A 15,401-nucleotide genomic window follows, 5' to 3' on the forward strand; every position below is an offset into this window, starting at 1 on the left:
CTTCCAGAACTTCTACATAAATATAACAACTCGGTCCATTCCACAATCAACATGAAACCCTCTGAAGTAACTTCATCTGATGAGCAAAAATTGATCAGTACTGTTTATTATCCTAGATATCAGCCAACAATAAGAAAGGCCAAATACAAGGTGGGGGATCAAGTAAGAATAAGCAAATATAAGCACTTATTCAAGAGAGGCTTTACAAGAAACTGGAGCACTGAATTATTTACAGTGGTTCAAGTTAAACCCGGGACCCTCAACACATATATAATAAAGGATCACCGAGGAGAAATTCTCAAAGGCAGGTTCTATGAACAAGAGCTCAGCAAAACTAAACAGCCTGACACATATCTCATAGAAAAAATCATCCGCAGAAAAGGCAACAAGTTACTTGTCAAATGGCTGGGACTTCCAGAACACAGCTGGATCGATGCAAAAAAAATAATAATATAAACACCTGGGATGTTATAAAGAGGCTGCCAGAACCTGAACAGCAGAATAAGAGAAATGGCAAATTGCTACCTGATAATATTAGGTGTCTTATTGTTGGGCCATCTGCTTGTGGTAAAACTACACTAATGGTTGATAATTTTTTATTGGCACCCAACTGGTTAGACTGGAAAAACAGGCACTTGTATATCTTCTCTAAGAGCTTGGAACAATTAAAATATCAGCAGCTGATAAAGCTATATGATGGATTGGATATAGCCACTTTTGAACCAGATGTTAAGCCACTTCATGAATGTCTCGATAATTCTGTTGTTGTGTTTGATGACATTATACTGGATAATCAAAACAAGGTTAGAAATTTCTTTACACAGGGCCGGCACAAAAACATTGATTGCTTCTACCTGGCACAGACTTTTTCAAAAATACCCAAGCAGCTGATCCGAGACAACAGCAATTTTATATGTGTGTTTCATCAAGACCATACCAACCTCAAACACATACATGATGAATATGTAGGTGGGGACCTGAGCTACAATAATTTTTCCAAGTATTGCAGCAGGTGCTGGAACCAGGACAGTTATGGCTTTGTCACAATTGATATGACAAGAACACCTAATACTGGTAAATACAGAAATAAAATCAACAATTTTTTAGACATTGAAACATATATAAATAAACATGAAAAGGCCAATAATTGATGATCTTAAATTAAGAGATTATCTTGTAAAAAGATTTAAGGGATGGAAATCAGAGAACCGTGGAATTTATGAAAAACACAAACAAACAGAACAGCCTGTAATTGATGCTATTAATAATTTAGGTAAGAATATCAAAACTGTTACAGAGCAGAATCAAAATTTGCTCACAGAGCTTGTACCTGTAGCTGCAAGGAACATATTAGATTATCCATTCACCCCACTTTCCAGTATTCATACACCTAGTCCTATTGCTCCTAGAAGAATTGAGGCTAGTCAGGATCCTATTGAATTGGGTCTTCTTGCTCAAAAATATTTAACCACACCTAAAGACAATAAAGATGAGGTCTTTGGCTTATATGCTGACACAGAGCTTGATGGTAGCATCATACATAGAATTGGCAATTTCAGAGTAACATTTATGGGAGATGATATAATTGTATATTCAGAATGTCGACTTAGAGAAAAAGGTGCTTTTGTTAAGTATCTCGGCACACCTGGATTGTGGGAATTGATGACTAGGAAAAGGCCTGGCAGCTATACAGATCAAGATTATGAGGGTTACAAAGAAATATTAATAAAATCAGATGCTCTATACCAGAACAATGATCCCACACAAAAAAGAGTCAAGTCGAGCAGTGGGGCAAAATACAACAATTTAATCAAACCCATATGGTCACAGATCAAGACTGGCAGTGGAATCAAACAATACAACACCCTGCCTAAAGAATTTGTGTGGGTTGATGATGTCAGGAAACTTGTAGATAGGTTATTGGTGATAGCTGGGGAGGAAAATGCTGGGAACCACAATTTTTACAATGAAAAGGTTGGAATTATGGATATGATAAGCACCAAATTGTCTAATTTTATAGTGAATGACACTAAGGGGATTGGATATCTTATAAAAATTATTAATACCCTACCCCCCAAATTTTGGAATATTTCTGAGGGTCGGGGCCTTGTTAATGATATTATAAACAAACTGCCATTTGAACTACATATTCCAGGCTATCAGTATTGTGGTCCAGGCACAAAACTGGATCATAGATTAAACAGAGGGGATCCTGGTGTTAATCCCTTAGATGCTGCTTGTAGAGACCATGATATTGCATACAACACACATTCTGATCTTGACAAGAGACATGTTGCAGATAAGAAATTAGAAGAGGCTGCATTTGGCAGATTTGTAAACAAAGATGCTTCTTTGAGTGAAAAAATAGCAGCATTGGGAACCACCATAGCTATGAGCACCAAACAAAAACTGGGGTGGGGGTTGTGAATATGTATATAATAAACCTACAATGAAGGCCAAGGGTGTTATGTATCAAAGTACCTTATGCAGGTCTCAAATCTCTTAAAACTATTGACAGTCTTTTAACCAAAAAGCAGCGCAAGAAATAAAATTCTTGTATTGCAAAGGGTCATGGTATGAAATTATTACTTAGTACCCCCCAATTAAAAAAATTACAGCAATCAAGAAAAAAATCACATGTGGGGGGATTTATATTTACCATCCCTGCCATCTTAGCTGCTCTCGGTGCTGTTGGGAGCTTGGCCGGGGGATCAGCTGCCATAGCAAAAACAGTAATAGATGCCAAGAAAAATAGGGCAGAATTAGATGAGCAGAAGCGCCATAACCTGGCAATAGAGAAACAAGGCAAAGGTGTTAAGAGAGCCATGAATAAGTTTAAAAAAACAAGAGCCGCTTACAAACCAAGATATTGAAGCTTTAATCAAGCCACTGGGCATCAAACATTTTAGAGGTGTGTACATGTCTGATTCTTTACCAGAACAACCACTCAACAAAGAGTGTGGCATTGTTAATTTGGATGAGTACAAAAATCAGGGCACTCACTGGATATGTTATCTTAAATATTTAAAAGATGAGGCATTTGTGTTTGATTCATTTGGAGGTGTTCCACCTGAAAATTTAATAAAATATCTAAATTCAGCTAATCTTTATTACAATAATGCCCGTGTTCAAAATTTCAAAGATGTTAATTGCGGACATTTGTGTTTATCTGTTCTTAGATATATGTCTCAAATAAATAAACCATCAATTGAAGATTTTCAAAAAGCCTTGTGGTATTTAAAACATCATGGGGGTATTCCATCTCACCAGCCAAAATTCAATATTGAAACTCAAATTGAATGATGACATAGTATATCCCAAAACAATAGCTCTCAGGGCATTTTATGGCATGTACCTGATCCCTAATATTACACACCACAACAATACAATTGCAGTAGGGGATGAAAAAATTGTCATCACTCCAGGGCAATATAATCTCTCCACTCTAAATGCTCAATTACCCAGAGGTGTAGTGTTAAGTCAAAATTCTGTCACTCACAGAGTGGAAATTGTATCTGCCACAGAAACAGTGGATCTGGCTACTATAGGAGAGCTGTTAGGCTTTGAGAACAACACAAAACTTGAACCAGGCATCAAACACACTGCTATGAATATACCTAAATTCTTGGCCATAGAAACTCTGAATATTCACTGTAATGTAGCTGAGGGTATGATCACCAAATCAAATGGCATAGGCACTCACAAACAAACCGGCATCATTGCAACATTCAAACCTAATTCTGAATTCATGGAGCCCATCATCTACAATCCATCCCCAACATTATATTTTCCTGTGTGTCATAACAGAATAGATTATATTGAATTGATGGTCACTAATGAAAAAGAAGAATTAGTTGATTTTGCTGGAGCCACAACAACTGCAATCATAGAGATTAACATTTAAATAAAAATACATACAAGAAGAAAATGGAAAATATTGAGAGTTATGAGCTACAATCATTCCCCCCAAACAGGAGGACATTTGCAAATTTAAATCAACCCAACACAGAAATTGAGGTTGATCTTGATGTAGGGGATGGATTTATACACCCCCACAGAGCAGATCTATACATCAAATTTGATGTTGTAAAGCTCGATGGTACAGATTATCCGGCAAATTCTAATATAAGACTTGTAGACAATTTTGTGCCACATCTATTCTCTGAAATTGAGGTCAGAAAACATGGTGTTGTTATAAACAGAATAGATTATCCCGGCATTACCTCCACAGCTTTGGCCACATTAAAATTATCCAAAACCGAGGCTTCATACTACAAAATCGGTGGATTTGAGGCTGGTGATAAGATATTATCTAAAAACCACACAGTGCTGTTCCCTATGCGCCTATTGCCAGGATTCTTCTCGGATTTCAAAGATATTATGTGGAAGGGTGGGTTAAGAATCACATTTAGAAGAGCTGCAAATTATAACAATGCTTTGATGAGGTACAGTGCAATAAACTCTACAGGAGAAGCTCTGCCTAATACCCTACCTGATGCAGGCAAATGCATTATTCAGACTATGGAGTTAAGAATCCCAGTTGTTGAATACGAGGCCAGTTATGCTCTTAAATACAAAGCTGATATAATAAAAAATCCACAAATTTCTCTACAATTTTATACATATCAATGTGTACAGAAGCCCGCAACTGGTTCTTATTATGAGTTTGATGCTACAAATTCATTCTCCAGCATACAATTTGACATGCCTGATTTTGTAGTGGTATTGTTTCAGACTGGAAGACACAACAATCAGGAAAAAAATTCAAGTAAATTTGATAGCTGCAACATCAAGAACATATATCTTAAAAATGGCAGAAATGAGGTTTTTCCTAGAGAAAATTACAATTTAGACATGTCCAAGAATGATTTCCTTAAATTATATGAAGCATTTTCATCCTTCAAAAGGGTCACTACAGGCAATACTGACATGTATTACACACCAGATGAATTCAAAGCACAGAGACCCATGTTTGTAATCAACACTTCAAAAAGGAAACAAGTTGTGGTGAATGACAGAACAAACATTAAAATTATCTGTGAATTCCATGAGGCATTACCTGATGACACCATATGTAGTGTTATTCTCATAGGTGAAAAATCATATGTTTATGATGTAAGAAATGAGAGGGTCACAGAGCAATTCTAGAGCTCCGATTCAAACACAGAGGCCCTTTGATTATAAAACAATAATACCAACACTTTGCTGTCAGGAAATATATTACTTACCCAAATTTTATAGCACCTCTGCTCGTGGCAGAAAAGCTTTTATACCTACCCAAAACACAACACATCTGCCAAAAGCTGAAATACAGAAATATTGCAATGATTATTCTGTAAGTTAAAGACTTGAGCCTATATTATTGCAACAAGACCAAACCTGCAATTCAGTTTGCATGACAAATATCCATGAAGCCAATACTAGGAATTTCCTCAATATGATGAATGGCAAGTAATTTTCCCTGAAAAGAGGCACAGTACAAATAAGAATTTCTCTTTGAGTTCTATGACAAATGACATGTAATTTCCCTCGGAAAAGGCACAGTGCAGGTTAAGCCAACAGATATAATCTCCCAGGCATACAGAAAGAAGGCAATTACTCTTTGATGATGAATAATATGTTATTTCTCTCTGAAAAGACGCAGTGTAGATTATATCTGTTGGCATAAAAGAAATATAATTTTCCCGGGCAAGCATAATTTATTGCCGGCCAAAACATAGGATTGATTAAAAGATTAGAAGAACATGGAAGCAATTAATTATGTTTGCTTGACCTCTATTCCATTGTATTGATCAGGGAGTTTTGCCTCATAAAAATATAACAACAGTTAATATGATTTTATACCCAGACAACAGCTATTAACTAGGCTTGGGTAATCCCCAATATGCTCTGTTGTATAACACTTTTACCAGGTTTTCAGATCTGGGAGTTGTATATCAACTAGCAGTAATTATTCTCAAAATCTCACGTATGGAAATATTATTTTGCCACACATATTTCAATCTATCAGGACTCGAACCCAGAGCCCCTTGTTTACAAGACAACAATATTAACATTTTGCCATCAGGGGAGGCTTCACATTTTACCAGGATTCAAACCCGAGCTTTTTGATTACAAGGCAATAAAAACCATGCACCACACTCTACTGGCTCTCAGAACCCAATAAATATCAATTCAAGATTCCTGGGATTTTGACAGAAAAACATACTATAAACAATAAGATGATAAGAGAACTTTGCTTAGTTTTAAGTATAGACAAATCAATCTGAGGGGGCTCTTCCTTTCACAAAAAATTCCCGAGGGCATTTTTACAAAAATCTTGGATTAGGCAGGGTTCCACACTAGAGCAAAAAGCTCATATGCTCATGTTGAGCTAGTTTTAAGTATAGCCAAACCTGCTTGAGGGGGGCTCTTCCTTTCCTGGGTTTATCCTATATACTTTCCCACTACTTGTTTGAAATATATGTGGTCAATACAGCTTGTCGTAGCACTCTAAAACATTGTGTTTCTTGTTTACATGTACGTCATTGTAAGACAACTCAAGGAGATGACTGCCAATAACTGTAAATAAAACATAAACGTTATAATTTGCGGTTATCGTCAACAGCATATTAGAAGTTAAGCTGATGATGATTAATGGAGAAAACTCCTGAACTTCAAATGTCGTGTCTTTCCATGTAATATTAAACATGATTTCTGTACTATGCTATTTTGGACTGCAATTTCAAGGTTATAGAAAGATCTGGAAGAATATCCTTTTAATTATGGCTTTTAATTTCATTAGTTTTAAATTAACTGAAGGTGCTGGTGGTGCTTAATGAAAATCCTCTTAACTGTGGACAGCATAACTCTAGGTTTCCTCCACTTTTCCTCTCTACACACACAAAAATCCCACGGGCGGCCTTGAAGTAAAGGGTTAGTGAATAATCGACAAAAATGTCTTTCTGTTGTGTAGGAAAAAGTACCCATTTCTTTACTGCATATACGCTTAATCTGTCTTTCACGGCACCTCGCATCTATGTTTTATGTGTAGTTTCAAAATTAGAATTGTATTAATTCTTCCCAGATATGTCTGGGAGGGGAAGGGGGAAGTGCACCCTGACCATCTTTTGCCGGCGTTCTTAATATATGTATCAAGTTATGCCCACATTGCTTGTGATTAATCGTTATATTGCATGAATTATGCTTATCTTGAAAATAGGAGCATTGCTTATGGGTACAGTCTTGGACACAGCTGGCTTGTAACGACCCTATTGAAGAAGCAGTGAAGCAAGCCATCCATGTCTGACCACCAAGCGCCTTGTGACTAGACAACCCAACCAGCATTGCAATTCTGCGGCTTGTATACCAGTCACGGGTATACATCTCTGTAAATTGAGTAGTGATGCCAAAGAGAAATACGAGATGAAGATTGTCGATCGTAATGTCTCGTGTTCTCGACATCGAATAATACTCGATCCACGTTACGTTCCATTATTTAATGTTGTTTGGGAAAGAACCTGACGAACTGGGTTTATATTTTCACTCCTTGCATTACAGTAAATTCCATATTTTACAATTATATTAATGCTTTGAACGAAAATAATACCCAGAAAAACATCGAACACACGTGCACACCACTCTTCTCACACACATGCACGTGAAAACAAACACACAAAGCTAAGTTTTAACTTCCAAGTGAATGTCCATATAACAGTAAATGGAGAAGCACGATGTGCGAAACATGGGACTTTCACAGAAAGAATGCGTCTACTTTTGACATACGTGGTTTCTATTAATAGACAATGAAACAATTATGAGAGAAATTAAGATGCATTTTTGTCTTCAGGTGTTGAGGAAAGAAACAGACTGACTGGAAAAAAGAAAACATGGTGTTATTGATAGAGTGTTGGTTAGCGTACAGAGCTTTCACCAGTGAGATCTAAGTTCGATCCCCACCAAGGACAATTTTTTTTATTCTTTTCTATTAGTGAAGAAGTATGTAATATTGTTTTCTAGGCATTTTGACGAAAGGATACACATCAAATGTGTTCGTTTAATCTGTATTTTTATTCTAGTAATAAGTTCTCTATCACAAGGGGATATAGAGATTCTCTATCTAGGCGATAGATATCTTCTCAATGGTTCCGTAGCTACGATTCTCCAGTCCCTTCCACCCACTTGTCTTATTTATTTACTTTATTCATATCAACTCACGAAACACCATGAATCTAACGAAAACACACAGATATAGTTAGAACAAGAAACACACCTCGCGTCGAAGGTTCCACACTCTGAGTTCTGGTTTTTTTGCGAGGGTGATTATTCCTGTGTGTCTGTTTATCATCTTTGTCTAAAAAATATTCCTCATTATTGCCGTGATTAACCTAGGGAGAGACCAAAGCGACTGAAATAACAAAAGTACAGAAAATGCAATACACATCTGCCTAGGCATGTTATACCTTGGGAATTAGCAATCTGAAAATTAACTTGCGTTTCAGTCGACTACTTGCGAAAGAATTTTGAGTTGTCTCGTTTCGAGTGTTGATTATCCTGTCGGACTAACATGCACGCAACCCGAGTTCGATCCCAGCGGAAGGAAAGTTCTTTTTTTTGTCTAATTTCATCCAATCTTTTTATAAAACTGAGGTTTCTGCAAAACCTTTTGAATTGCATGCCACTTCGTATGTTGGTAATCTGAAAGCAGCAAAGATGAAAATTTGATGTTCCGAAGCGACGATATATTTGTGTATGTGTTGAAAAAGCGCAGTTATTTATTAGCGAAAAGCATGCAGCCATGTGATCATTGAGAACGCTTTCTAGTTGTCAGTGTTAATATGGCAGTAGCTACAGTCTGTCAACACTCACCAACTTTCACGTTCCCCGTAAAATGATTACCTTTCCACGTTTAAAAATCATGAGTGCTGTCTAAAGCAATACTTTGATACTTGCGTTTGCATGTTCGAATCTAAAGTAATACGATTTTTTTTTTACCCAGCAAATGACATTGAAACCATTAATAACTGTTTGCAATGTTATATTGATATCATATATGGAAAAAATAAAAATTGAGAATATCGCTTAAAACAACTTATAAATATATTAAATAATGTGGATACCTGATCTGAAACGTACGATGCACGATCAGAGAGCCTGAATGTTGCATTGAAAACTGCAGAGAACAATGACTGACTTATGAACAGTGAAAGCACATTACACTAACTGAAAGACTATTTTCAAAATAAATAATATTTGGATAACTGGCAGATCCAAACTTGATGTTAAGCACGTAATGCACTTGATAATCAAAGAAACATAATTTTTCTTGAGCATGCCCTTTATTTTGTGTCTTGTTTGTTGAAATAATACATTGAAACGAACAGTAGTATGTTTTAGAGTGTGTTTAGAATCTCTTGTGTACTGCATAGGAATACTGAAGTCATTTTTAGTTTCCTAATCAAATAACAATTATTCAGCGTAATCTTTAAAAAGGATAGCCTTTGTTTCTTCCGGTCGCGAAGTCCTATAACGGCTGGGGGTTGGTCGGGCCGACCACCCGTCCCCCTAGTCTGGCTGTAGATCTACACGCCCCCTTGGTGGCCCGCGTGGGAGGGAGGCCAGCAGTCGGTAGGTAAGCCTTTGCCCAATATTGGACTGTTGCGCTATAGGATTATTATTATTATATAATCCGTTTCTGTGGTCAAATAACTCCAAAGAAAAAGGCAATAAAATTGTCAGTTTGAGGAGACGGAGAAATAATTTCCTTTTATCTTACATTATACTCTGTCTGTATGCGTAGTGTGGTTTGTCTGTCCGAAAACTGAAGGCAAACCTCTGTCTGTTGTAACGCGTGGCGTGTTTTGTTCCAGTTTACAAATCACGTAAAATACCTTCGTTCATTTCAGTGTGCTGGTTCTGCAGGCACAAGGTCATGTCGACTGATAACGAGATACCACGTGACTCCGGGACCAACTGTCAGCACCGCAGAGAAGCTTCGGTAACTTTTGCGAGGTTTCTTCTAGTCCTTGACAGAGCGCATGCTCCGTAATTATGTGCAGAAAACCCATGTTTTCTGTGTACAAAATTTACGTATTTTTGGATTGTGTGCTCAAATGTTGAAGTAAACATAACTCCGTGACACACAACAAAAATTACAAGAGCTTCAAAGATTAGAAACTTAGCAAGCGTTACTCACAAGACGATTATATTGTCCGACTGACGGAAGACCAGGTGGTGGGGTGGTAGCGTGTTAGCTTGACGCCAGGAGATACTGGGTTCGATTCCCGTTTGATTGCCTCCAATTTTTTTCTTAACTGGAGCGACTATATATTTCAATTTATTTATTGCGAACATTCTTATTTTATTTGCTGTGCGAATTGTTGAATTTTGAATTGAATTTTGTTTTCCAAACGATTACGATAATTTCTTGTGAATAGTATTATATGTATTTCTGGATTATTTTCTCGAAAAAAAATATATACTTTTCGCCAGACATAACATTTTATTGAGTATGTTTGTAAAATGATGAGACATGTGAAAAAACTATAGTAAAAAATAATACCATGGGGCTACTTGACCACTTGAAAATCATCAAGGCACTTGGAACTCATCGAGACGTTCAAGCGCTTTTCCTCTATTTTTTTTTTGAAGTCCACTTAATCCACAGTAAGAAAACTGGATCTATAGTTTAAAGTGGGATTCCAATCACTTGTGTCTAAACCGCGCATCAAACTTACCAATACTCGGTTCGAGCATGGATGTGTGTGTTTGTCCCAATGAGAATACAGAGAATATAGAGGAAATTGACATGTGTGACAACTGAAAAAAAGGTGAAAAACGGGTGATACTATTAATTTTGAAAATAGTCTTTCAGTCAGTTAGTGTAATGTGCCTGAAATTGAATGCCCTATTTTTAACCGTGAACGTGTTTTGTTTTTTCAACTAAAACTTTTAGTTTACAATTTAGTTCATCATACCAACCTGTGTCCTTCTGGCTTGTTTATTTATAGTTATAAATAAAATCCCATTGGAGCATGGAAAAACCTTTCACTGTTCATAAGTCAGTCATTGTTCTCTGCAGTTTTAAATGAAACATTCAGGCTCTCTGATCGTGCATCGTACGTTTCAGATCAGGTATCCACATTATTTAATATATTTATAAGTTGTTTTAAGCGATATTCTCCATTTTTATTTTTTCCATATATGATATCAATATAACATTGCAAACAGTTATTAATGGTTTCAATGTCATTTGCTGGGTAAAAAAAAAATCGTATTACTTTAGATTCGAACATGCAAACGCAAGTATCAAAGTATTGCTTTAGACAGCACTCATGATTTTGAAACGTGGAAAGGTAATCATTTTACGGGGAACGTAAAAGTTGGTGAGTGTTGACAGACTGTAGTTACTGCCATATTAACACTGACAACTAGAAAGCGTTCTCAATGATCACATGGCTGCATGCTTTTCGCTAATAAATAACTGCGCTTTTTCAACACATACACAAATATATCGTCGCTTCGGAACATCAAATTTTCATCTTTGCTGCTTTCAGATTACCAACATACGAAGTGGCATGCAATTCAAAAGGTTTTGCAGAAACCTCAGTTTTATAAAAAGATTGGATGAAATTAGACAAAAAAAAGAACTTTCCTTCCGCTGGGATCGAACTCGGGTTGCGTGCATGTTAGTCCGACAGGATAACCAACACTCGAAACGAGACAACTCAAAATTCTTTCGCAAGTAGTCGACTGAAACGCAAGTTAATTTTCAGATTGCTAATTCCCAAGGTATAACATGCCTAGGCAGATGTGTATTGCATTTTCTGTACTTTTGTTATTTCAGTCGCTTTGGTCTCTCCCTAGGTTAATCACGGCAATAATGAGGAATATTTTTTAGACAAAGATGATAAACAGACACACAGGAATAATCACCCTCGCAAAAAAACCAGAACTCAGAGTGTGGAACCTTCGACGCGAGGTGTGTTTCTTGTTCTAACTATATCTGTGTGTTTTCGTTAGATTCATGGTGTTTCGTGAGTTGATATGAATAAAGTAAATAAATAAGACAAGTGGGTGGAAGGGACTGGAGAATCGTAGCTACGGAACCATTGAGAAGATATCTATCGCCTAGATAGAGAATCTCTATATCCCCTTGTGATAGAGAACTTATTACTAGAATAAAAATACAGATTAAACGAACACATTTGATGTGTATCCTTTCGTCAAAATGCCTAGAAAACAATATTACATACTTCTTCACTAATAGAAAAGAATAAAAAAAATTGTCCTTGGTGGGGATCGAACCTAGATCTCACTGGTGAAAGCTCTGTACGCTAACCAACACTCTATCAATAACACCATGTTTTCTTTTTTCCAGTCAGTCTGTTTCTTTCCTCAACACCTGAAGACAAAAATGCATCTTAATTTCTCTCATAATTGTTTCATTGTCTATTAATAGAAACCACGTATGTCAAAAGTAGACGCATTCTTTCTGTGAAAGTCCCATGTTTCGCACATCGTGCTTCTCCATTTACTGTTATATGGACATTCACTTGGAAGTTAAAACTTAGCTTTGTGTGTTTGTTTTCACGTGCATGTGTGTGAGAAGAGTGGTGTGCACGTGTGTTCGATGTTTTTCTGGGTATTATTTTCGTTCAAAGCATTAATATAATTGTAAAATATGGAATTTACTGTAATGCAAGGAGTGAAAATATAAACCCAGTTCGTCAGGTTCTTTCCCAAACAACATTAAATAATGGAACGTAACGTGGATCGAGTATTATTCGATGTCGAGAACACGAGACATTACGATCGACAATCTTCATCTCGTATTTCTCTTTGGCATCACTACTCAATTTACAGAGATGTATACCCGTGACTAGTATACAAGCCGCAGAATTGCAATGCTGGTTGGGTTGTCTAGTCACAAGGCGCTTGGTGGTCAGACATGGATGGCTTGCTTCAGTGCTTCTTCAATAAGGTCGTTACAAGCCAGAAGTGTCCGTGACTGTACAATTATGCCGTAACTTCAAATTAAGAGCCAATCTTAGAAGTGCATTAATTGTGACATTCACTAGTCAATCATTTGCACGATTACATTTCGTTCATAAATATTTCAAGCAAAAACGCGAAGGTGAAGATACAACTTCTATGGGTCTATATATTAGTGAAATAACTGAGGAATATGCAGTTCACTATTACCTATATTTCCATTTTGTCACACACAATACCACATAATGACTATTGATTCTCGTTGCTATAGCAACGTTAGAATTCAAAATATCTCGTTTATACAGCGTAGGTATAAATATATAATTATATTGTGCGGATTCACAGGACCGTCACATAATGGAAATGATGTTATAACTAATTACTGCTTTCAGAAACCTTGAGGAAATATCCACCCGTTCTGATTGCTGATCGTCAATGTACAAAGGACTACAAATTCGAAAACTCTGATGTCGTCATAGAGAAAGGAACGGCAGTTTTTGTGCCCATCTATGCCCTCCACCATGACCCCACTTACTACCCTGACCCTGAAGAATTCGACCCTCAGAGATTCAGCAAGGACATGAGGCAATCCAGATCTAAATTTACGTTTTTGCCGTTCATCGAGGGGCCACGTACGTGCATAGGTATGTGTTTTTGCTCCCAACTTTGAAATATTTGAAACATAAAAATATTGATGTGAATTACCTGCAACTATGTTGTAACATGCATGATTTAAGATAGATAGTTACTTTCAACCTTGGAATATTTAAAACATTTCTTGTAAATCTTTTTAACATGCACAATTTAGAACAGATTCAATCTTGAAATATGTAAAACATTTAGAAACATTATGAATAATTTCTTGGCAATATGTTATAGCATTCACGATTTAAGATTGTTGCTTCCAAACTTAAAATATTTAAAACATTGAGATACTTTCTTCTAAACATGTTATTAAATGCATGATTTAAGATAGGTGCTACAAAATAATTCCATAACACATATTTTATTGCTTCTTATTTAATTAAAATTTGACAGATGAACGTGGGTACCGGTTCTGTATGAGTGCCCCTTTGCTAATTTGATTACTGTCGCGATTAGCAAAGGTGGCAGAAAAGCGAAGTAGAGTAAAGAAATCAATCAGTCAATCGACAAATGAACATTTTTAAAATTCATAATTAAAGTACTCGACGCTTGGTCATTCAGTTTTAAAATATTTGTTGATTGCAGGCATGATGCTTGGACTCCTCCAGATCAAGATGGAGCTCATCTCCATTCTCTCTCGATACGAAGTCCACAGAAGTAAAAGAACTGAAGTCCCCATCACCATAGATCCTGCAGCAATAACAATGGCGCCGAAGAATGGAGTCTGGCTTAAGATATCCACCAGACGAAAAGCAATTTCAGAAATAAAATAATAAAAAAATGAACCAGGAACGAAAGAGATTTTAATTGTAATCTCAAGTTCCTATATTTTATGTTCTGCTCTCGAAAAATTATTTAGCATTTTGAAAATTTTGTTTCTTGTGAGTTACTCGTCTTATAGGATGCACAGTTTCTCTCAGATATAAAAACACTAGACATCCGACTCTCAGTTCATTGTAACTGTTATGTTGTTTCTATAGTATGTATGTTTGTTTGTTATTGCTGGAAATCAATTAACGGTTAATATGACAACATATTTCTTAGACTTTTTATTGCTATTTTGGTTATTATAATTATTAATATTATTATATTTAGGAATCGAAGAACCTCCTCGATGAAGTAGTGGGAACGAGAGAGGCAGAGAGAGATAGAGCGAGGAGGAAATGAAGAGAATAGAATAAGAAAAAATAAAGTGAGAGAGATTAAAACAAGAAAAAGGGGAAAATAGATTGAGGAAGAAAGAGAGAATAGAACGAGGAAGAAAGTTTTAGAGAACGAATAGAACGAGAAAGAGGCAGAGGGGGAATAGAACGAGAAAGAAAAAAGGGGAAAGGGAATAGAATAAGAATGAAAAGGAGAGAGATAATAAAATGAGAAAAAATACGAGAGAAAATAGAATGAGGAAGAGAGAGAGAGAGAGAGAGAGAGAGAGAGAGAGAGAGAGAGAGAGAGAGAGAGAAAGTGGTAAGTGGCAGATAGGGAATAAGGTCCCTGATGCAAATACGGCCACATTAAGCTTTAATTAATTATCCTGACATCGTCGTATGCATTTTGCAAACAAAAGTTGTGGGAGTCAATTTTTGTTGGTCTCTTGGTTACAACATACCAAAAAAACAAGTTTCGTTGGTGAATATGAATATAAAAAGGAAGCACGTGAACGTAAGAATAGAACAAGTAAAAAGGGAAATAGAATGAGAAAGAAAGAGAATAGAACGAGGAAGAAAGTGACACATAGCGAATAGAACGAGAAAGAAAGGAGAAGGGGAATAGAATAAGAAAGAAAA

General features: G+C 36.4%; 1 protein-coding gene across 1 annotated transcript in view; it reads left to right on the forward strand.

Annotated features, from left to right (window-relative positions):
* The window catches only part of LOC145996335 (uncharacterized), a 94,738-nt gene that overhangs the window by 41,043 nt on the left and 38,294 nt on the right, over positions 1–15,401 (forward strand). Inside the window, exons 4-5 of the mRNA XM_083132766.1 lie at positions 13,365–13,616; positions 14,203–14,388. Of these exons, the coding sequence (XP_082988892.1) occupies positions 13,365–13,616; positions 14,203–14,388 (438 nt within the window). The remainder of the gene's footprint in view (positions 1–13,364; positions 13,617–14,202; positions 14,389–15,401) is intronic.

This window comes from Lepisma saccharinum, chromosome 12 (genome assembly GCF_977018435.1).
Source record: "Lepisma saccharinum chromosome 12, izLepSacc3.1, whole genome shotgun sequence".
NCBI classification, from domain to species: Eukaryota; Metazoa; Arthropoda; class Insecta; order Zygentoma; family Lepismatidae; genus Lepisma; species Lepisma saccharinum.